The sequence below is a fragment of the Ixodes scapularis genome, unplaced genomic scaffold (assembly GCF_016920785.2).
Source record: "Ixodes scapularis isolate PalLabHiFi unplaced genomic scaffold, ASM1692078v2 PGA_scaffold4__175_contigs__length_147842914, whole genome shotgun sequence".
Taxonomy (NCBI): domain Eukaryota; kingdom Metazoa; phylum Arthropoda; class Arachnida; order Ixodida; family Ixodidae; genus Ixodes; species Ixodes scapularis.
The window spans coordinates 9,329,822-9,354,862 of NW_024609879.1; the positions used below are offsets into that span (position 1 = coordinate 9,329,822).

The window sequence follows — 25,041 nt, forward strand, 5'->3', positions numbered from 1 at the left end:
TCAGCCATTTTTCGGTGGGGTCGTCGGTTCGCCGTATCGGTCGTAGTAGCCGCACTCGCCTCTTACGCACCTCTAGAAAATAAAACATACATTTTTGTATATTTTATAGTTTAAGTATGAGACGTATTCAAACTTAGCACAGACGAAAAGTGTTTACAAACCCGCCCTTTGCACTTGCTTTTTATACCGTATTTAGGGGTTCCGCACTATCACATTTTGAATTTACTTATTTCGAGCTATACTCTAAAATATGTGAAACCCTTACGGTATCAATTAGCTGATCATAAAAAATGCAGTTTTTGTTTGCCATATGTTGAAAATATTTGGCATACAATTTCGCAAGTAGTCTATCCATTACAAAGTCGATCACTTTATAGACTTCATAATAACAGTTTTGTCAGTAAAGTTGCACACTGCTAAGATAAATGTATTATATTAAATGCAAGGCGATTTCTTAATATCATACTCAGTGAAATATCTCTTTATTTTCAAGGCGCTGAGCTCTGCATTTCTCAATCGTTGTGCGATTGACTCGCACCCTTTCCTTCTTTACATTCTATACGCTTTTCTCCCGAAAAAAATGTGCGCATCAGATGAAAGGTAGAACATTGATTCTTAGATCATGCACAGCATGCACGAGTACGACAGAGGAAATTAAAAACTAAGTCTTTTAGCCTCACATTTAAAAAAAAACACTAAAACAGTGTTTGGTTCACCAGACCCAGCACTAATATTTGCCTCAAAACGGGCAACAAATAAAGCACAATAGGAAAGCTACCTACGTGTGCGTCTGTTGCTTTTGTTTTAATACGTTAGCAGTAGAACGCTCGTTTTGAGGAAAACCCGTCGGTGTCTTTCGCTTGTTAGCACGGGGGAGCGAGGGAGAAAAAGGGGAAGAGGGTGAGGCTTGCGACGCTCCCATTAGTCGGAAGCGCTAACGTCAGCACGAGTCAACCTCTCCATCTTTCCCCGGTGATGGCAAACTGGCAGACACCGCCGGATTTTCGCCAAAATGAGACCTTTCGTTTTTGTTCAGTCACGCGAAGAGCTGGCGAGGAGCCACAGAGGAGGAGGTGCCGGGCAACATCTCCTGGAAAACCAAGCGGTAGTGCTGAAAGAAATGGAAACATTACAGAAAGCCAACGCTAGACAGATTGAGAACGAGTGCTGTGTCAGTGTTTGGTTTCGAGTAAAGTTTGAGCCAAACGTTGACACAATCGTACTGTCCAATCTCTGCCCAGCGTTCACCTTATCTGATGACGTCATGTCATTCTGCACTACAGCTTTGTTATCTAGGAGGTGCAGCGCAGCGGCGCAATGGAATGCGGGCGCGCTCAGTTGCCACTCTAGCGTCTCCGGTAGTCCTTCGCTCTGGGTGTCGGCAGTAGCAGCAAATACCGTGGAAGCCAATACTGGCAACTCCCGCGGAAAACGGGCGAAAAGTGATTGCAGCGCCCCTGGCGAGCTCGGAGTCTCCGCTGGCAGACAAATTCTCCGAAATGCATTGGTTTTGCCTATCTCCGTGCGAGGTGACCAAAGAAAAAAAATTGTCACGGACATTCGCTGCCTTGAAAGTTAAAAAATGGGTGCCAGCTCATGAGTGAAATACATTCTCTTCGCGTGGGAAAGATGTTACAGCTTTCTGGGTGCAATTTCGGAGTTCTCCCGAAGAAAACATTCTGTCACAACTTATGTAAGCCAAGCAAGACACGAATGTATGCCTTCGCGCTGTTTCGTGAAAAAGGGAAAGGTACAAACATTTCAGAACATAGCTTCGTTTCAACTTTATTGTTCTTATCAGTCAATTCGTTTTGTCGTTGCAATTCCCATTTCTCATGAGTGTCTTGCTTATAACCGTTTTGTCGAACAGGCGAGCTGGCTAATCCCGTTAAGATCGTCTCCGGATGAAGAAGCAGAAGTCAATTTCGAACCACGTACGTTACGGCGATGTCAGTATGCTCCGAAAAAAGGCGTTGTGCATATGCAAAGCTGACGCGATTATGGGTTAACAACAGCGGAGTTACGAAAAAAGCAGACTTCTCGCGCTTGAAAAGAAAGAAGGGGAGAGCGTCGTAGCCCCGCGAAAAAAAGATGATTTCAGTCACGTTATTTACACTGCACAAATTCCGATTGTTAGCGCGGGGACGACCAACATCTTCTGCTTCGCTGCTTCTTTACTTCTACGATAAAGGCCGACCCGTTGAACCGTCTCCACTCTTTCCATTTTTGAGTCTTCTTTCTTTTATATTTTTGAGGCGACGGCACTTTGCCGCCTTCTTTTTTCCTCCTGCTTATATGTTGCTGTGTATATTTTTTGTTTGTTGTTTGCTTTTTTCTTTTTTTTGCCCGACGTGTAAACAATCGCGTATCCTTGCTTTGTTTGGCTTAGTTTTTACTCCCTTTCCTTTGCTTCGGCGTTTACTACCCCCGGTTCGTCTGCGCTAGGCCCGGGCATTTTGAGGGCCGTCTGCAACTTTGCTGTTGTGTTTGTTGTTTTCTTCCACTGTCGTCTCCGATAACCTCCTGTTTTCGCCTTCGATTGAGTTTCTAATCCAAAATCGTCATACGTGCTTTTTGATATTTATTAAATATATTAAGAAGTGTAAGCTCGTTACCCATTTTTATTCGAATTTTATTTGTGTACTCCGGCCGGCACGTCTGCTACGGGTCATCGTTTGTTGATCAACCGGCCGCATTCAAGACAAAGTTTGTGCGATGTGATGGAAAATCTTTCTTCTGCTTCCTACATCGACCTACGGACATCTACGTCAACAAGTACTTGAATGCACTTTTAAACTGCTTCGTCAAGCGAGCGAACAAACAACCCGCCAAAGTCACTGGAAAAAGACATTCGAAAGCAAAAAAAAGGTTACTGACTGCTAGCACATATAGAAGATTGCTGCCTGCGACCAAAACATTTCTGCGACTCTTTTTTACCGGGCAGTGTGAGCTGCACTACGTTATTTATTTCCCCTGTTTTGTTTTTAGTTTGTACCTACGCCGCGAAAGCAAATAAAGAAATGTACAACAAGCAGCTGAAAAAAAAAAAGGGTCGCTTTCTTCTTTTTTCATTGGTTTCGTCTGTTGCTTCCGCTTTGTTTGTCGTGAACTCAACACCGGTGGCGACCACCAGCTATTCATATGCTGCTTTCCATTTTTCTTTCTTTTTTTCTATAAGCGCCGCAACGTTCGTCGTCGTTGAAATAGTTTTTTGCTAGCTTCTTTGTTTTATTCGCCGTTGTCCGCTTCTCTTTCCCGTTTCTTCTTATTTTCGTCGGGAATGGCGACACCATTTTTTCTGCAAAGTTCGGTAAGTGTTTGCACGTTAATTTTTATCCTTACTTTTTGTTTTGTTTTTATGCTCCAGCAGCTCGTGCGCTTGCTCTGCTAATATTAACATGTCGTTTTTGCATGTTTTAACGACTACGACGTAGTTCGAGTAGCTAAACGTCTTTTTTCCGCTTCCCAGACGCGTTTCAAACGCGTGTGATCCCCTGAGAGGCGTTTGAGACCGCTAAATAAACTGCTCTCTCTTTGTTTATGCGCGCGTTGTTATTCGATTGTCGTTGCAGTTGCGATCAGTGGATTCCGCTTTGCAAGCGAACTGACCGTAATAAACTGTTTCTGTTGTTAGGGTGACGATACGGGGCTTGTAAAGCTCGAAGACGTCGCGGAGCCTATACTTTTCCATTGCGACGACCGCTTCCGTAGACTCCGAGTCCGCTAGAGGCGCCACTGTCACGTTCGCCGCCGCTCCTATGTGTTTTCGGAGGAGTTTCCAGTATTGGCGAAGCTATATTGTATTTGGTAGCAGTGCGTGGGCTCTGATGTCTGTGTGTGGTTAAAACTATGATTGCGGTTCTCTCCAGGAGGGATATGGACGCGGTTCTTTCCACGAGGGATATGAATGACCCTATCCAAGGTCGTCGACGTACTCTGACAGCCAGAGTACAGAAAAGAGTTAAAACAATTACAGGAGGATGTATCGGTGGATTCAACTTGAAAGTGATAGCATGACCCTTCGTAATAGTCACACATGTCCCACTTTGAGAAACGCTACCACTGACCCCGTAACGAGGCAAAAAAGAGGCCGCAAAAAATTGAGGAATCAAAAGAAAAAACTAGAAACAGAAAAAAAAAAAAAAGAAAAAGTGAAGGGGTCGGCGTTAGTTGTTCCCGAAGGGGTGTGTGTGTAGCGTTTCCGAGCGTCATACTAACGCATTCACTAAGAACGCACCAATGGATCTTCCTGTAATATTAAATTCATTTTTAAGTTTGCTGACATTTCTTGTATCTTCTTTCATGTATATTAGCGAGACTAAGATTTATGTAAGTACCCTGTTGTTTCAAACGCTACCTGTGTATGCTGAGGACTGAGGGCTTGTTGGGATATAATTGTGCGAGGATAAACTAAACCCCTAAATGATCCGCTATACAGCGAGGCCTTAACATATTAGAGGGTCTCATATTGAAGAGAAATGACTGCAGCTACATACGGCAGCACGCAGAACGTTAGACATTGATTTTATTATGTCAAACCTTGGCACAAATGTTTAATAGCATGTATTCTCAATGATAATGCAAACATAGACAAATAATCTCCAGATGTTCATATTACTTATTTACTTATTTATTACTTATTTACGCCCGCGGTAGACGGGGGAGAGCTTCTCAGTACTTTTACGAAAGGTTGTGCATCATATATTGCACACAAAAACTAAACGATAGTTGGATTACGCAAATGTCATTTTCATGAAAATAGTGCACGTTTTCAATGTATGTCTTGCCTTAGATTTATTAGGCTTGTCTAAAAATGTATTAGTATGGCACATTAAAACAAAATTGACGTTTAAATACTTGTCATTAGGCGGAGGGCTCCAAGTACGACCAATAAATGTCGTTATAAAACGTTTTCCCAAAGGTGAGAGAATAACACTAGAGGCTCTTTTAAATGACGCTTGCTAATAACAAGTAATCATGTGTGTGTCTGTTTAGGGCGCTCATCATTTTTAAGGCTTGTTGCATATTGACTGAAAAATCTTGTATACGTGTTTTTTTATTTCGTATACGAAAAATAGTTTAGTCTCCTCTTACCTGAATTATGCATGTATTTTATAAAAAAAGATATATATGGAAAAAGATATATAATGGAAAAAGCAGGAAATCATTTCCGCGCGCTGCTTGAGAAAATGTGCCTCCCTCGGAAAGTCGTACTAAGCGAATTAGAAACCTTACATAGAATGCATACTACCAATTCACACTTTGTCCGTTATATTGGACAAACACCTAAGCACCTACTGTAACACCATCAAATTTCTGGTCATTGAAACCCGACATCCAATAGTTTGCACATCGGATGGCACCGTCTGTGAAGTGGAGAAAATATCAGTCTTCCGGTGGGAGTGTTAGCGGCATTTAAAATGGCGGCATTCACTTTAAGTGCATTCTACGGCGGCGGACGCACAAGTATGTTTTCGTCAATCCGCTCTTGGTTTTTATATTGCTTCTGTTTGGACATTACATAAAAGTATTTAGGGTACGCATCTAGCTGAAAAGACGGTCTTAGTTGTTTCTGTTGTGGTATAATACCTTTGAAGTTGCGATGTCCTATAAACAGTGGCGATGGGACTGAACACGCAGTTTACTTGCGCAATTTAACATTCGCTTGCTCATTTGTGTGCCGCAAAAGGGTGCATTTTCGTAGAGTCTTGCGCGCGGGATTTTATTTTTATGGGGATCGGTTTAAAAAATAGACCACGCATCAGCGAAGCGGAGGTGACATAATAAAATTGCGCAAAGCCAACCGTCTGACTTCAAGTTTTCAGACAGTGATGATGACTCCATTGGGTACGACGCTCCGTTGTTTTTGTTGAAGATGACCCCCTTTCTGCAGAGGGCAGCAGTAATGACGAATAGCCACAAGCGACTACTCGTGTTACGAAAAACTGAGTATTTTTGGTCTGAGCAATCCTCAAATCAAAATGTATCGGATGGAAAGAGCGAGGATGTCAGTGCCCCTCCAAAAATTTAACTTGATGCTTTACAAACTGGCTACTTCCGTACCATTAACTGTGTGTCAATTTTAAGGTACAGGGTGGATTTCTGTGTTCAGTTAACTTCCTGTTTAGTCACTCTTGGATTGCCGTCAACGGTAACTAGGAAGTCCATTGCATAACGCGCCAACGTTCTATAGACGTCCTAACTTCGGAAGCGTTTATTACTTTCTAAGATCCCGCTAGGGACATCCTATAATTGGGCGATTCTATGCAGATCCTAACATTGGGAAAGTCTGTGGACATCACAGCCCTGGTGGAGCTAAGAGACATTATACTTTATTTCTATCCTGTGACCTAATGTCACATGGATGTGAGCTAGATTGATAGCATAGAAAGTTATGTACTGTTTCTGTAGCTACAGAGACCCAGATCCTGTCCATGCCGGCATCCTATTTGACAATGTGATGGATACTTAATACCATCACTGTTTGGCCCCTCTATTACTTGCCGCGCCCGCGGTAAAATTAAACACTGTAAATTATATTTCCTTAAAAGGGTTAATCAAACAAGAATGCGGGGTATTTGCTTATAAAGAAAGAAAATAAAACGCTTGCTAGTTGAACTTCAACAAAAGAATGTCGTTAACCAAGACAATCGCCTTCTCATTTTTTTTTTCTTAAGCAAGTTTTTGCTTTGATATACCGCCCAAAAATATCACGTGATCGTTTTGTACGTGCCACACTACGGATATCATATCACCTTACGTTTTTGAGAATTCCGCAAATCAGCAAGTGCTGTTGCCAGTCTTTTTTTAAATCTGAGACCTTAAGGTTGTTTGCTGAGCTTCGATCCCTCAGCCAAACTAAGTATTTTCACTGGGGTACACAGAGTTTGTTTATAGATGGCAGCGATATAAACTGAACTTAGAATTGAAAAAAAAGATTGCCCAGAAATAATCAGCACCATAAATTTCGCAGCTCGCTGACAACAGTAATATGTTTCGGAAGGTGTGTTTACAAGTAACACAAATTTACCATTTCGTAATACATATAATCAAAAAGGCCAGTTAGATGGTAAGACTCCTATGTATAATATGCAGAGTTTACAAGCTCCCTTGAGTATGCACTTCGACGAAGTTGGCGTTTCTGCGGTATTTTCTGGTGGATATATTGTTTTGGACAACTTCCGCGGAAAGAAGTCGCGGCTAATTCTGCTTGTCAATTTATGATGTAGGTTTCACGGCCTAAAATATAGGATCTTCAAACTTCCTGTTTTGGAGTCCCTTTTGGGTTGGGCAGTTTATTTGGAACTTTAAAAGCTCGCCGTCTTGAAGCTGTCCTATTCACTTGGTATTGACTCCAGAGAAAACGCTATGTTTGTTTTAGGTCACTCGTGCCTCCGGTTACGGTCACGTGACTACAGTTTTCAAGCTGGTGATAAGACAGAACACAGCATCTCTCTAAAGGCCAAGGACACGCACGTGTCATACACTGCACTATCAACTTAGAGACGAACATGCAAGAGGATACCAATGACAAATCCTCTCGCGTCACGTCAGCTCCGAAGAGCTCATGAAATTCAACACCGAATTGGCGCCATTCATTCTTTGCGAATGGAGACCCTGAAGCCGAATGCCCGTCCGTTATGACGTACCAAGAACAGACACATTCCGTTTCGAGTGTGCTTCAAAGCCAAGCGACGCAACTGCGCTCAAAAGAACCGCCGCGTTCATCAGCATCGGCAATTGACTACACTACGAATGAAGAGGCTAAAGGAGACGCAGTGGCATAAGGCTTCCCAATTAGCAGATACAGTCATTTAGGGGCGAATGTTTGGAGCGGAGGCCATGTTGGCGAAATTCAAACAAGCCGTACTTGACAATGACGATCTGTCAAACAGCCAGCACTTTCAGCACCTATAGTCGTTGGTCAGCTTACCTGCGTGAGCCTCTATCGCTGGCCTCCAAGTCACCGATCTGTACTACAATGATCCAGTAGAAAGTTTGACACGACATATTGGAGACTTCAAACAGATCTAGCAATACCATTTTTCAAAGCTTCGAACTCTTTAAGCGGTGACCCCCTTCAACAATGCGAAGGGACTGCAAAGGCTTTTTGACCAAGTGGAAGGCCACGTTCCAAGTCTTCGAGGACTCAGAATTTCCTTCAATACGTATTCGGCTATGCTAACAAATATCGTAATCAAGACTCTTCCCTCATACACCGTGGCCGTCTTCTTCCCGCGAGTTAATCGCTCAGAACGGAAAACCATTTTCACAGACGAAGAAAGCGTAACTGCGACGACGTCCCTACCCACATTAGGAGATGACCGAGAGCCATCAACGTACGGTACTTCGAGCATTCTGACGGCGCCCGCGAGACGAACGTAACGTGCTGAGGGAGGACGTTGTAACAGCACAAGGACTTCGGCAATGCCATATGGAAGCCTTGCTAGACTACCTACTCATCGAGATCGAGACCACAGCACCAGCAGGAGTCAGCGATGATTGCCTGCAGTAAAGGAATAGCCAAGAGCAACAACTTAAACGAGCTCACTTACCATCCTCTTCAATTCTGCATGCCAGGCACAAACACCAAGCGCTTGTTTTGTGGAGCTATAAAACACCTCCATCCCCTCCGCAAAAAAAAGAAAATCTTATCTTCCGATAGTATTAACTTTTCTCAGCTTAAAAGTTCACTACAACGGCATATGGGCACTTGCTTATTTTTGCGGGGGAAAGGGCGGGGGGGGGGGGGGGGAGGTGTTATAATTTATTATATGGAAGCGAGCACCCCACAAAGAAAAAGAAGAAGCGGGATCCTAAAAAAAAAACACACGGAGGAAGCACCGAGGTCTGGCCGTGTGCGAACGATGCGGAACAATTGCAATATAAATTCTTGTACATAAACTATGTTGTTGACATTGTTCAACTAATGACCAGACAGCTGCTCTTCCAACAGCCTCCAGAAACGGCGTTACTCCATCTGGGCCTTCTTACACCGTGCCCAGATGGTTTGCGTATTAAAAGGGGAGTGTCGTCACCACTGTCTATGTGCCAAACCCAATGCGCGTTTTTGATAGGCGCGTGGTGACAAGATTGTATTTTTTCCGCCATGAAAAAATTTAGGTACACAATTCGTAAACTCGCTAATCCTATGTGATGCACGAGTCACAGCTTGGTATTACTTCGGTCCGCCAGTGTGCGTTCATGCAATTAAGAGGACATTGGAAAAAATTATATAAAATGTTCTCCTTTTTAAGGGGCTACGTTTAAGATACACTTAAATTTCGAGATCGCTGATCTGCAGAGATACGAAAGGTTTGCCGGGCTGACTACATTGACGAATATTTAATTTAAGGGTGATCGTTTTTATTCGTATTTGATAGACAATCGCCCTTTTCTTTCCACGCCTTCTCTCCCATAACTATAGGAAACCTTCTCTTTTCCCGAGCCCCTTTGGTTCACGGCAAGCGAGTGAGCAAAGATTGCTTTCAATCATAAAAACATATGAAGTAGGTCCACTCTAACAGCGATTTCTGCGTGGGTTTCTCAACTTGTGTTCAGTGGTGCGCTAAAAGAAATAAACACACTTCTACACGTGATATTGCTAATGCTGAATTCAGTTTATGAAACATTTGTAGAAAACAAGATTACGGTTAAAATTTGCCTTAATCGGTCGAGCAATCGGCATTACCACAAAAAGTTCGGTTTCGTCAAGCAGCTAACAGATGAATGAAATATCGGAAGAAGCGAACACAAAAAGGATTGCATGAAAACAAATACATTTTCTTTTCTTTGCTAACACTATATTGAAGGCCGCAGACAACATTAGTGTTCAATATAAGGTGTGAACAATTTTCTGATTGATGATAGACACGCTGTTCTGTTTTTATATATATTGGAAATATGGCATCTCGCAAAGGACGTTTAACAAACTTGAGACAGTGGGCACGTGTATGTAAAATAAAAAAAAATAACATTCTTCCCTAGGTCTGCAACTGAAAACCAATATTAAAAAACAGTTCTTGTAAGTGTCACCATTCTTTACCTTAAATCACTCAAGACAACTGAAGTACAAATATGAAAGTATTTTACCTTTCCATCCCCACAGTCAGCTCCATCCGGTAGGAAATGTTCAGCTCCGCAGGTCAATTCATAGTCGAAGCTACTACAGCATTCAAAACGGCATTTTTCTTTAAACTGTTGTTTAAAAATTAAATACACCGTCAGTTTTTGAAACTGTTATTTATTTGCTATGCATTAGCATTTTTGTAGTTTGCCTTTTCATATTTTTATGAGTTTATTTGTGTTATCCGCGATTTTTGTTCAAATTTAACACTAAATGAATTCCAAATGCTGATCGACCTATAGTGTATCATATCGAAAACAGCAAGAATGAAGACAATGTACTGAAGACGATTCATCCCAAGAGACATCTAGGACCCGAATCGGGCGATGAAAAAATCTGTCAGCCGAAAGTAACTAAAAAGCTGGTAAGTTCTACATTTCTAAAACGCAAAGTGGGGGCTACAAAGAGTGTACAGAAAAGGACGTCTCAAACATAGATGACTATGTTTGGAGTACGGCGAAGTGGCGGCAAATTCCTTGTTGCCATTTAAGAGTTGGCATTCTAAATTAGTCCAATTTGGAATAGTCATGTCTCTGTTCGATAGTGCCCTCTAACAAGCTTGTCCTCACAAGAGCCAGGTTCAGTGGGTAACCGAACGCTTCGGTTACAGAAAACAGGTTTTTGAAATGTTTAACTTTAACCAGCTCGCCTGCCTTATCACGTTATCTGGTAATTTATCCTTGATCACTACTCATTTGTAACTTATTCTTGTTTTGTGTCGGCTCTCCACAACGATATTCTTCAAAACACTATTTATTCAGTTGATCACGCGCAAAAAGGCTCAGCAGGATAATCCGGCGTCGCTGGAACTGAATTTGAAACGAGAATGGTCTAGGAGTTTTAAGGCGTACCAAAGACATAGAGCGACAAAGATACATTATTCCTTGGCGCCAGCTTTGAAAGTGGGACATTTTTTAAACCCAGAAATGCTACGTGCGGTTGGATTGTATAAAAGTATTTAAAAAGTTTGCATATAAGAACATTGGTCGCATTTTAGCCTTACTGCAATGACTGAAAGGGACGTTGGCCTGTTGATTCTCATTCGTGGCCGATTCACACGACAGACTCATTCACGGACAGATTGATCACGTGAAGGCACGTCCGCGGTTTGTCCGGCTCCAAAGCGCATCCACGCGAAGGAGACGATGAGCGGCGGCGAAGACGGGCCGAACCTGGTCGCGATTCCACATTGCCGCGAAGCTTTGACATCGCACGATTGCGTTTTTGGCACCGTTGTCTGAGAGCCAAATTGACGCTTGCTGCCAAAAAAAGAATCAAGCATCGCTGTCACGTGCAGAGCAATGAAGACCACAGCATGGGCTAAGCACGAAGCGCCACTAGCTTTACTAACTACACAAGGCATAACAGTGCCACAGGCATGGTCCCGCTCGAAGAGCCTTCGGTGTAGAGGGGACGAAGTCATGGGTCGGCGGTGAGCTGTCTGGAGATGCCTTCATACAATCCGCGCTCGTGCACAACACTTTTGTACGCAACAGCCAGAATAAAGGCCTTGCTAGTTGAGAAAATCATTGGACGTGCAAAAAATATTCCGGCGTGCTATGCGAGAGGCGTTTTGACACAAGCACGGTGGAGTACGGAAACCTGCGTCGCGTCAGCCAGGCAAAGTTTCTGCAGCTTCTTTCACGCGCGAACAACGAATCGCGTCACAAAACAAACCAGCGCGCGCTAAACAACACATTAATGCAACATTTTTTTTGTTTTAATCGTCCAAAGCAAACCAAAAAACAAAGTTGTACCATTGCAAGGCTGAAGGCTTTTGAAGTAAGTTAAGTCACCGACCAAAAATTTACTAGTGAAAAGCAGCCCGACTTCTTCAGTGCGCACGTGCGCGGACGTGGCATGGGTCGCAAGAAACAGTGACCTGACAGTCACGTGGAACATGGTCCGCGGACGAAAGTCGCGATTCGGACCGTCGTGTGAATCGGCTCGCAGGAGACTGGAACGGAAATGGGTTGATACCGAAGCATGCTCCTGCACACATGAAAAAGTAGTTAACTTATTTCACCTATGCTGGAAACAAAGATCTTTACAAATCTTCGGTATCAAATATTATATACGTAGTCGTTTAAACATAATTGTGAAATAATAAATTTAACTTTAGGTTTGGTCTGCGTGAAGCTAGTGTCTTGAGTGGGAAAATTAGTTTCGACCTGAGCTTTTAATGATTGCAAGTTGTTGGTACCGAACAAAAACCTAAACGATAAATATTGTACATATAGTGTTACAGCCAACTAGAATACTGAACCAGTAAAAGTGACAGCAGTACCGCGACAAAACAGTACTAAGAGTCGTAAATCTATGCGCATTTGTAGGTTTAATTTACTAACCGCCCTCAAGGTTTATTAGACTAATTCCAATATAAAAATCACCTAATTAATGACTCCATCTACATATCCTCAGGCCTCCATCAGAGCTGCATATTTGACACACTCCCATGTAACACTAAATCCTGCTACAGTATTTCATCCCTAAACTTCTTGTGATACGAATCGCCTTCCCCTTTCTATAGGCCTGTTAGTGATTTCAATAGGTTTAAAGTTTCTTTAGCTACCTGGAATTTGTTTTCAGCCTGTAAAACAACTTTTAAACTTTTTTGACTACCCAAATCCTCGCCCCCTCTCTAATGCTTCGGCCCTAAGGGAATACATTTTTTTAAATACATAAACTTCTAGCGGCAATTGGTTTGGCAATATTACTACATACTAACTAAAAGGGCAACTTGGGCTCATTCTCGATATTAAGACATTAATGAATTTATCTTTAGTATCGCTTAGAAAACCACGAAAAAACTATTTAGGTCTAATTCCGCCTAAACGTTGATGAAACAGACAAGCAAAGTTTTAGTCGTGCGAAATCTTCGAAATTTGCAAATATTACCGGGCGAGGCGAGGTGTGGCCAACACCGCAGTCAATTCCACCGTCTAGGCGCAGCTCACCATGCGCTGCCTACGTCATGTTCAGGGCACTGAGGGATATTGTTCGGTTGTTCTGTACGTTTTCAAGCAAAGGCTGCAGGGGGTACTAGCAGCGCGCTCATCGTTGGTCAAGTGATTCGCGAGATTTTCATGCGGTTGTGAGCAGTGGTGGGCTCTCGTTCGAGCATGCTTGATTGCTGGAAGCGTCAGTCACAGCGAGAGAGCTAATTTACCACGTTAAGCACTGCGTGCTTGTAAAAACCGATCGCGGCATATTTACGTGTAGCTTACTGAACTGAACATTTTAATATTGCTTTCGAAACAAGCCATTGGGAAAGCTTGCCTTTCTCTGCGATAAAACTCAAGCTACTGGCGCGGTATTGCAGGCGTTGTCGTTTATAGCAGACCTCCAGTCGTAGCAGAGGATACGCTCTCTCTTGCGCCCAGCTGCGTTTGGCTTCCTATTACTTGACGTCCCGATTTGTACCACATGGAAACGTTACTTGATTACCTCAGTTCTGGGGCATCCCCCTCAGCTACGTCAGTCCGACTCCCGTCGTTTGAAGTGCCATCTAAATTTTCGTTTCACAACGGTGCGTTATATAGAGTACGGTGGGACGCCATGTAGACGCTGTGCTTCAGAACGGACGTATTACATAGAATAGCCTGCTGCTACCATACCACACGTCAGGCCCGTTGAACGACGGGAGGTGAACCGTGGAGGCATGAGGGGGAGGGGGGGGGGGTACAGTTCCCGCAAGAGCAGCGTCTGTGACCAGTTTTGTAACGGATTTAGTCAAATTATGTTCACACATGGTTAGAGTATGTACATGACGTCGAAGGAGCAATGTTGCTCGCTGCAGGCTGAGTTGCGGTTTTGTTGTTTGGTTATCTTCAGTAAAAGTAGAACAAAAATCTAACATATCTTTTTAAGAAATTCTTTCGAACCGTTTAATATTACTGCAGGAAATATTATTACACATAAGGCCAAATTCCTTAGAACTAGGGGGAGTTTCCCTTTAATCAACGTGTGCACACATTCAGAAATTCTACTCTGTTTCTGATACATTGAAGAGCCTGAGGGGTTTAGGTAAATATATTTAATTGTACTAGAGGTGTAGCCGAACTGCCTTTCTTTAAGTGTCAGAGATGTGCAGAATACTATAGAGTTATGTATTTAGGTAATGCTCGGAGTTGGAATATTCATTTCTAGTGTGGGAAAACACAATATACTAAAACTGAACGGTCGCAACCGTGTGCAATAAAAAATTAATAGTTATACTTACAGTTTCCACTTTCCACTCTGGAAAATTAGGATGGGCTATTTGGCAAATTTTTGTTAAGTTCGTAGACACACCTGGTAGCTCTTTCACTTCTGTTGTGCAGTTTTGATTTGATTTAATCTCGAAACAACTGGTGGATAGAGTTCTAAAATACAAAAGGTGTATATGATTAGACGTAAACCAGGTAACGCGCCAGAGAAACGCCTAACTTGGCACAAGCTTGGGAGTCCTTAGGGCCTAAATTTGACTAAAAACGATTTTGCTCTCAAGTGTTAGTTATTGCCAGATTAATTCATCTGGTGTTTCTTTGGCTTTTCTCTGGCTCGTCACGGAATTTCTGAAGCCTCAACCTTGAGTCACAGACGCCACATTCTTCATGCAACATTCATTTCGCGCCAGTAAAGTTGTTGTCTGCTGTAGGAACTTCACGTATGAACTGAAGATCCAGCAGTGAAACCTAAATCTCGCACTTGTTTGTGTATTTAGACCCAACGTAGCCATATGAAATTGAAAAGCCAGAAGCAAAGCCTGACACTGGCACTGTCTTGGTGATTTAGGCACAATGCTGCCAGATGGCATCGCAACAACCAGTGGCGAAGCCTACCTTTGGCACTTGTTTAGCGAGTTAGGTCCATGATAGCCAGGCTTTGGCCAAAGGAAGTCAAGTTTGGCTCTACGCTTGCTTCTTTGAGCATTTTCAGGCCATAACTCACCGATAACAACTTAATTGTGTTCGAAAGAACTGCGACATCAGTGGCGCGAGATCGATATCGAAAGTTTGGCATAGCCTACCTTAGTATCACAAAAATTAAAGCTCAAAGACACATATTGTGCAGCAAAGTAGAAATTTGGACTAGTTGGTTCATGATCAGTATATGCAGCGCGAAAAAAAGACAGGACAAAAAGGAGAGTAAACAGGACGAGGCGCACTCGCAACTAAAGTTTATTTAGGAAAAAACACATAATATAGAGGCCGTTAAAAACGCCTATTCATCCCATCAATCCAGAAGAGCTCTTGATAAAATCAAACTCTTTCCCTGAGAGTGCAAGGGGAGGCTCACTAACGCATTCATCTCCCTTTGCTCTAATCTCAAACGCCTCGTGCACTTCTCGGCATATTTTATCTATATTTCGCCAGTACTTTCACATGATGCAAAACTGGTGAGCTCGGGCAGGGACTACAATGAACAGCTAGATTACCAGACGGGCTTGCTCTCATAGCTGCCGCATGTTCCCGTGCACGATAATTGACACATCTGCCAGTCTGGCCCGATGTACACGGAGCCGCAAGTCAGCGGAATTTCGTAAACCACTCCGACGGCACTCTCAGCTTATTTGGTTTTGTGTTTCGTGCCGCACTGCTGCATGTCTGTCTGGGCATTATTGATTCTACGGCACAAGCGTGCCATCTTTTCTGGAGCTGAAAATACTACGGGTACTCTAAACCGCTGTGCAACTTTCTTTAAATTATGGGACATGGCATGAAAAATACGGAATAATTACCGGTCTCTTTTTTGGCTTCTCTCTTGCCCGATTAGTTGCCCCTTTGAAATTTTTTAACAATCCTTCCGCAACCTCAGTCAGGCATCCTTGCGGGAAACCTGCCTTCTGCAGGCGTGAAATCTGTAGATTAAAGCTGTCTTGCACAGAATGTTCACAAAATCGTTCTCGGGCCATCTCCAAACACGTGCTAGCAATGCCCCTTTTTACTAATTTTGAATGGGTAGACTCGTACGGCAGGATGCGTTTCTTAGATCTTGGCTCGTACACCCAACATATGTGGATCTCCAGAAAGCGTAGTTTTAGGTCAAGGAACTGTAGTGTCCCTTCTACCGGCTTCTCGTGCGTAAACCTCAGACCTCCAGAACACGAGGAAAACACATCGAGCATCTGGGTTACAATGCCATCCAGCGATCGCTCTGCCAATTAGCTGAACACAAGGTAATCATCAACGTACCTATAAATCTGTATGCTGTTGTCGTGCCCCAGCTTCTCGGCAATGGTGTTGTCACATTTGCTTAAAAAAATATCGGATAGCACCGGCGCGACACACGACCCGATGCAAATGCCCTTCTTTTGGACGTACATATCACCTTGAAAGGAAACATACGTGTGCGACAGATAAAACGACAACAGTTCCAAAAAACTCTCCGCACTGATGCCACTCCAATTGGCAAATGACACCTCACCGTTCCGTTCTATGCATTTTCTAACCCCCGAAAAGAGATGGTCGTGCGGGATAGAATAAAAAAAGATTTTCCACATCCAAAGAAAAAGCACTACGCATCCCATTAGCGTCTCCCTTCAAATAATCAATAATCGTTTCCGAATTTCTAACCAAGAAAGGGTCTTGTAGTTCCAAGCACAACGGGTGTTTGGCGAGAAAGCTGGACAGCTGGGATTGCCGAGATCCCCTCTCTGTAACAATCGCTCTAAACGGAATACCTGTCTAATGCGTCTTGGCAGAAAAGAAAATGTCTAAATCGAGTCCCTTGATAGATTGCACACTTTTCAGAAGTCCAAGAAGGTTCATTTCACTGCAAAGTTCCTTAGCGCGCGTCTTGAGTTTGGTCAAAGGTCCCGGACTCACTTTCTTGAAGTTCTTGAGAACAGCCTGCTGAGCCTTCTCATGGTACAAGTCCCGCGACGCCACTACAAAGCCACCCTCCTTATCTGACGTAAGCAGTTTTAAGTCTTGGTCTCTAAAGTAGTCTACGATGTGCGACGTTTTCTTGCAAAGAAGGGCATTTGTATCGGGTCGTGTGTCGCGCCGGTGCTATCCGATATTTTTTTAAGCAAACGTGACAACACCATTGCCGAGAAGCTGGGGCACGACAACAGCATAAAGATTTATAGCTACGTTGGTGATTACCTTGTGTTTAGCGAATTGGCAGAGCGATCGCTGGATGGCGTTGTAACCCAGATGCTCGATGTGTTTTCCTCGTGTCCTGGAGGTCTGAGGTTTACGCACGAGAAGCCGGTAGAAGGGACACTACAGTTCCTTGACCGAAAACTACGCTTTCTGGAGATCCACATATGCTGGGTGTACGAGCCAAGATCTAAGAAACGCATCCTGCCGTACGAGTCTACCCATTCGAAATTAGTAAAAAGGGGCATTGCTAGCACGTGTTTGGAGATGGCCCTAAAACGATCTTGTGAACATTCTGTGCAAGACAGCTTTAATATACATATTTCACGCCTGCAGAAGGCAGGTTTGCCACAAGGATGCCTGACTGAGGTTGCGGAAGGATTGTTAAAAAAATTCAAAGGGGCAACCAATCGGGCAAGAGAGAAGCCTAATACGAGACTGGTAATTATTCCGTACTTGCATGCCATGTCCCATAATTTAAAGAAAGTTGCACAGCGGTTTAGAGTATCCGTAGTATTTTCAGCTCCGGAAAAGATGGCACGCTTGTGCCGTACAATCAATTATCCCCAGACAGACATGGAGCAATGCGGCACAAAACACAAAACCAAATATGCTGAGTGTGCCGTCGGAGTGGTTTACGAAATTCCGCTGACTTGCGGCTCCGTGTACATCGGCCAGACTGGTAGATGTGTCAATGATCGTGCACGGGAACATGCGGCAGCTATGAGAGCAAGCCCGTCTGGTAATCTAGCTGTTCATTGTAGTCGCTGCCCGTGCTCACCAGTTTTGCATGATGTGAAGGTTCTGGCGAAATATAAAGATAAAATATGCCGAGAAGTGCACGAGGCGTTTGAGATTAGAGCGAAGGGAGGTGAATGCGTTAGCGAGCCTTCCCTTGCTCTCTCAGGGGAAGAGTTTAATTTTATCAAGAGGTCTTTTGGATTGATGGGATGAATAGGCGTTTTAACGGCCTATATATTACGTGTTTTTTCCTAAATAAACTTTACTTGTGAGTGCGCCTCGTCCTGTTTACTCTCATTGTCCTGTCGTTTTTCGGCGCTGTATATACTGTTCATATATTTTGCATATAAAGTGCTATATAACGTTAAATCTTTCATTTTTATGAAAAATACGCTGAAATCTATCCCTTGACATAGCATAGCGGGCATATGTAATGAGGTCATAAGTGTCTTCTTAACTTAACCCCACGAACTAACGCAGTCTGCGATAATACTCATTGTTAATAACTAAATCCCGGGCGGAGCCGATGTTACAAGCTGTTGGTTCCAAGTAAAGATGGGAAAAATAATAGCTACAGTGGCTGATGATAAAAGGACAAAGGAATTGCGTTATAACAAAAGCAGTTACGTTTTTTTTAACAAAATTGCAAAATGTGCAGAAATTAAATCAAACGTATTTGATCATCTCCAAACGCTTGTTTATATTCATTTTACTTTATAGTTTTTGATCTTTCACTTAGTATTGAAACAGATGAAAGTTCATGAGGCCAAGAAAACTCGAGAAAACTAAACGCTTCATGGGGCGAACTTGTGCCCAAAATAAAATAGAGAAAGGCTAGCGCCGCACCCTTCGAGAGCGGCGTAACATCAGAATCGAGCACTGGGGCGAGGCTGACCCCGGCTCAACATGCAGTGCCCCATGTGTATATGCTTAGGTTTCTGGAACAATCGGTGTAGAAAACTCGGCGCGTAGAGCATTCGGATTTGGAATAAGCAGTAGGAATCTTGAACTCACCAAAACGCGATAATTAAAGATTTAACAAATGTGCGTCCGCTCCCAAGCATCAAACCTTGGCCCTTTGCGTGGGAGCCAAGCACGGTAACTACCCGGCCACGGACGGGCTGTATACTTGGCTAGCTACGCGCGTGGCATTACTCGCTTCTTCAAAAAATGCATCGCCCCGATGCAACACACAACACAAAATTGCAAAATAAAAGTAACGGAGCACTAAAAAGTAACTTGGAACACAAAACTCCCCACTGTGCTATCGTGTATAGAATGGCTTGAGACGAACGACGTAAACCACCTCGAATCGCTGCCGGCGGCGTGAAAAAATCTGGGTTTCTTCAGGCGCCACTTTGTTCTTCAGGTCCACCTAGGCGGCGAAAAATGTTGTAGGGTTCAAAGTACCGCATTAAATACTTCTCACACTGGCCGTGACGACGGACCGCTGTCCACACCCGCACGCAGTCTCCTCGCAGGAAGAACGCACCGAAGACGAAGGTTTTAGCGGCCAGGGTCATCAAGTTACAGGTCTTGAATACCAAGCCGGACAAGTTGGAGGGACATTTGCCCGCTGAGCAACCATCTGGGCTTCCTCACTTCCCTCGGCACCTGGCGAATGGGGCAGCATCGCGTCGAGCATCGTCGTTACATTGCGACTGTGAACCAGCTAAAATAGTATAACTCCAGTGGTCGTTTAAACGGCTGTGTTGTAGGCGGACGTAATATACCTGTTCTACGTCGTGAGTTCTACGTCAACGTACATTCATACCACGTCGTTGATGGTCTTGTTTAGCCGCTTCGTGAGCTGGTTACTCTGGAGATTGTACGCCATGGTTTGACGGTGGCTGGCTTCAGGCCGCATCTGTCCACTCAGGACGTGATGCTGCGCCTTAAGCATCAGATAGTGGATGGAACGGGGAGCTCCCCCCTCGACACCAAAGCGATCCTGGGCCTGTACTTGACGAAGGCTTTCGATAACATTATACACGACACAGTCCTCGACAACCTCAGGGCGCTGGCCGTGGGCAAGCGAACATATGAATACATCCAGAACTTCCTGAGCGGGAGGAAGGCGAGATTGGCGGTCGGCGGGGTCGAGTCCGAAGACATCTGCCTTGGGAGAAAAGGAACGCCACGGGGATCGGTGCTGTCCCCGTACCTCTTCAACGTGGCGATGATCTGCCTGCCCGCGAAACTTGAGAAGATAGCCGGACTGCAGCATAGCATCTACGCCGATGACATCACGCTGTGGGTGACTGGCGGCAGCGAGGGCTATATAGAGGAAGTACTGCAGGAAGCAATTTGGGTGGTGGAAGAGTACGTAGCTCCCAGGGGACTGGCGTGCTCTCCGCAGAAGTCCGAGTATTTTCTGCTGAGACCCAAACGCGGCGGGAAGGAGAAATCGAACATCGAACTCTTCGCGCAAGGGCACCGCATCCCCCAGGTCGAGAGCATCAGGGTGCTGGGCCTGTGCATACAGGCAGATGGAAAGAACAGGGAGATGATACAGGCCCTAAAAGGGACGGCCTATCAGGTCGCCCGGCTCATCGCCAGCATCTCAAACAGGAACAATGGGATGAAGGAAAACGACCTCATACGCCTGGTACAAGCTTTCGTGATGAGTCAGCTGGCGTACGTGGTTCCCTTCATGAGACTCGGAGTGGCCGAAAAGTCCAAGCTGGAATGTATAGTGCGAAAAGCATACAAGCGAGCACTAGGGCTGCCAGACTCGACGTCAAACGAGAAGCTGGCGGCCCTGGGGGTACACAATACCATCGACGAGCTCATCGAGGCTCAAAGAACGGCCCAGTTGGAACGGCTCACGAGGAGCGCGACTGGCAGGCAAATTCTCGAGAGCCTCGGCCTCCGGTATGAGACACAGAGAGGCGAGAAAGTGGACGTTCCTCTACACATCAGGGAGATGTTGCAGATTTCCCCCATCCCAAAGCACATGCATTCTGTACACGAAGCCAAGAGAAGGGAGGCGAGAGCCAAAGCCTTGGGAAGAGCGCTAGAACAAGAGGAGGGGGTCGCGTATGTCGACGCGGCCGAGTACAAGGGAAGAGGAGCCATAACAGCGGCGGTGGTGAACGGTGACGGACACCTCGTCGCGAGCTGCAGCGAGAAAACCGACGACCCGGAGACGGCGGAAGAGGTGGCGGAGGCGCTCGCGCTAAGCATGCCCGGCGTCAGGACAATCGTGTCCTACTCGCAGAACGCGGTTCGCAACTTCGCCAAAGGGAGACTGTCGCCGAACACTCTGCCTGTCCCCAGGGGTGCGACGTACTTCGGTGGCAGAGAAAGAGTGAGACTCGTGTGGACACCAGCACACGCGTCGCTTCCTGGCAACGAGGAGGCTCACTACGCGGCCCGAAGACTTACCGTACGGGCCGGCACAACGTCTGGGGCCCCCGTCGCGTCGTCCGGGAGAGACAGGCTGGTGACATTTAGATATATTGTCAACCACTGCACGGACGGGAGGAGGAGGTTTCCCCCCGCGCACCATTCGCTGAACAAGAGACAGTCCACGGTGTGAAGACGTCTGCAAAGAACACCTATCCGTCTCCGGCTTTACTAAATCAGTGGTAACCGGACAGATACACGGGCACGTCCAAACTATGTGGGCAGAGGGCGAACTTGAGACACATGGTGTGGAAGTGTAGTAACATAGACAGGGGCGCTTGCGCGAATAAATTACTGACGCAGCTGAGAGATGAAGAGAGCTGGGAGACAACTCTGCTCAGCTCGGACCCTCGGGTCCAAGAAGACTTAATCCGACTGGCCGAAGACGCCGCCAAGGTCCAAGGGATCCTGGCCGTCGTCTGAGGGGGGGGGGGGGGGTGGACTTAGTGGGCTCCTCACCACTTCCTAATTCCTTTTTCGGGCACCAATAAAGTTGTCTGACTGACTGACTGACAGTGGCTGGTAGGGCTCAGACCAAGACTCTAGTGTCAGCTGTGCCATAATGCACGGAAGTACGGCTTGTTCGCGAACGCCACGTGAAGGAAAGGTGCTTCCTCTAGCCGAGTGGATCTGCCTACGGCCGGAATCTCGCAAAACTTGTGAACGCAAGCACGAGACAAACGACAGAAAACGCACTCCCCTTCCGGAGCCGACCACACGGACGGGTCGCTTGTGAGACGCCAAATTATGCTTTCGTCTCGCTGCCACGGTGGTTCAAGTAGCCATTCTTGTAGTCATCATCAAAAAAACAAGACTCGGAACAATCAGAGAATTCCTTCTTTACTCAGCTTCCCCCCCCCCCCCCCCCCCCTACACCCTTTGCTAGGTGCTACAGCCGGGTCGCTCAAGTGGTGGTTTGGTCGCCACAAACTATTTCGCGGAAATTATTGGTCATCATTTAGCATTTAGCTTTGCATTTAGTGAACACCTAAATACGTTGTATCGGGTTGCTAACTATATCGCACTATTGTGTAAGTTTACTTGAATTCTGTAGCAATATACAGAACTGGCGTCCGCTCTTCGCCACAAGATATAATGTATGTGATGCGCGCTAGTGTGAGGTCGTATATGTACTCCGTTCATTACTAAGGTGTCAGGGTAATGGAGGCTACACTCTACATGGACCACTTGTCCGCCCATTTTTCCTCACGTGACCGCAGTCCCGGCCTTTTCCACGTGCAAAGAAAGCAGGATCGAGCGACAAAAAAAAACAAAACAGGCCGTTCATTGGTCCACCGAGCAACGAGCACGCTGCTTCCGCCTTCCTGTCATCTTATGGGTAAACGTTTTGTAGCAGGATAAAGGTAAATCTCATCCTGTTTTTTTTATTTTTAAATATGTGATGCAATACTTACGATATGAATGCTATCATGTGTTCTTTGGAACAATTTGAGAACTTCACATTGCCTGGTTTGGAAGGATGCATAATGAAGTTTCCAATATTGCTATTTCTGCGGCAGTCGTTTCTTGGCGGAAGACATTCATTCCACATATGTGTTAATCCGTCGTGAGGCGCCCCAAGACTGTAACATTAGGAAGTAAAAATTGAAATCATTAGATTTCGCTGCTGTACACTTTAACTCTTCTTACCCCTGTCTACCCCCTCTTTCTCTATGTGCAACACTTTTTTACCCTTTAATTCGATTGTTCACTGCCAGTTACTCGCGGCCGATCACTTGTACTGTTGTTTACTTTCAAAATATGACTCCATAGTTTTCAAGAGAAAATATCTATTATTTAAAAAAAGAAAACAAGCTACATTTTTCTGATCAAATCACAGAAGAGAAATATGGTTAATTAAATGTCCTCAGTTTAAGATATCGAAATACGTATTGCATATTTTCGTAACTAAGAACAATTGTTTTGTCTGGAATGAATTATCTAGATATCACCCGCACACACAATGTGCAGCCCCCAACCTCTAAACTGTATTGTATTTGTATGTATAACATGTGTTCTGGTCTGTCAGAGGGTAAATTGAACACAGAAACGTTAGCGTACCTTGCACAGGTTTAGCATGGCAAACCATACACAGAACACTAGAGTGGAAAAGAAAGATGCTAGAGACGTTGTAATCACATTTATATTTATGTTCAAAATATAATACGCATTTTTATGGGCTACTTTTTTGGTTTTTGGCAAAATGAAAAACAAAATTGTACGGGTGCTGCTTCAGAAGGAAAGGCCTTAGAATTGGTTCGATATATTTTGTACATAATTTTATTTTTGTAAAAAATCTAATACGTCTAAAGTTATACGCAATATCACCTTTTATTTGTCTGTTACAGAAGAGTTGCGAAGATAAAAAAATACTATGGTATGGTTGAAATATATTAGCTCGTGCATAGTCAATAAGGCAAGCTTCCCAAAATAAAAAGCTCTATGATCTTTAAAAATCAAATCCTCCATATATCAAATGACTCCGATCTGTAGTACCATTCATTTTGCTTTGTATTGGAAAAAGTCGTTATTCAAGAATTAAGCTGATCGGGATGAAAATAACTCAACAGAGCTCAAATGCGTGAGTTGCCTGGTGCGGAGACAATGAAACCACACGCACACACACACACACACACACACGCGCGCACACACACACACACGCGCGCACACGCACACCGCACAAACACACGCACACACATGCACAAACGCACGCACGCACAGGAACATACACCCACACGCACGCACGCAAACAAATCAAACGTCAGAGAGACAGACAGATAGATAAACTTGGGCGATTCAACCTTATCCTGTTTGCACGAGCGATGCCGATATCATATATGAATACCTTGCTTTTCGGTCTGGAAGTTGTGTATTCGGATTTTTGTATATTAGATTCAGGGTGATTTACGCTAAGCCATGCGTGTATATGACTTCATAATCATCTCATATGCTTTAAGATGTCGGAGTAGTGTTTCTCTGGTTTATATTCGTACAGTACTCCGAAAATATATTTTATTTGCACTTGTTTGAGAGAGGTAACAAATGTTTTCAGTGTTAAATAGAACAAACAACAAACTAAATATCCAAGTAACCTGATTATCTTTTAACCCGCTTGTTGGGAATGATAGGTTAAGTGTTAATACTTTTCAGTTGCTTAAAAACAAAATGTGGTCATTGCTCCTTTCAGATTTACAGACAATGCAAGACATTGTACTGAAAAAAATACTACTATATGGAGTACGACGGAATGCTTAAGAGGCGGCATAAATAAATAAATAACTGGTTTATTTGTTTTCAGTAAGGTTTATATGAGACATAAAGTATCAATGGGGGAATGTTTATAATCGGGAAACCATCCGAGATCAGTATATCAGATAGAATCCGAGACACAAATTATGGACCGTGATCGGAGGTCTGTATCGGAGATACAGACTTTGGATATTAGCGGAGCTTTGTATTTCCGATTGTATCCGCACCGATCGGAAAGGCAAAGTTGCAAAATTCACCGCTTAAAAATAATAAAAGTTTTAGTTCGTTTTCTCAGCACCACGACAAGCTCCATAGGTGAACTTACGCATGTCCCAGTTCGTGTGGCAAGAGGCTCACCATTCCAAATGACATAGGCACGTCCTCCACCATTACCATGCTGTAACGTTCATCGCAAACGCCACCTAGGCG

The 25,041-nt window shown here is 44.4% G+C and overlaps 1 protein-coding gene across 1 annotated transcript; it reads right to left on the minus strand.

The window, feature by feature from the left end:
• LOC120840523 (zinc metalloproteinase-disintegrin-like stejnihagin-A) lies at positions 1–25,041 on the minus strand. The gene is made up of 5 exons (XM_040211112.2): positions 24,938–25,041; positions 22,779–22,946; positions 14,349–14,490; positions 10,093–10,197; positions 1–72 (listed from the first exon to the last, which is right to left on the minus strand). Exons 1-5 carry the CDS (start codon positions 25,006–25,008, stop codon positions 1–3), a joined length of 558 nt encoding a protein of 185 aa, XP_040067046.1. The 5' UTR covers positions 25,009–25,041.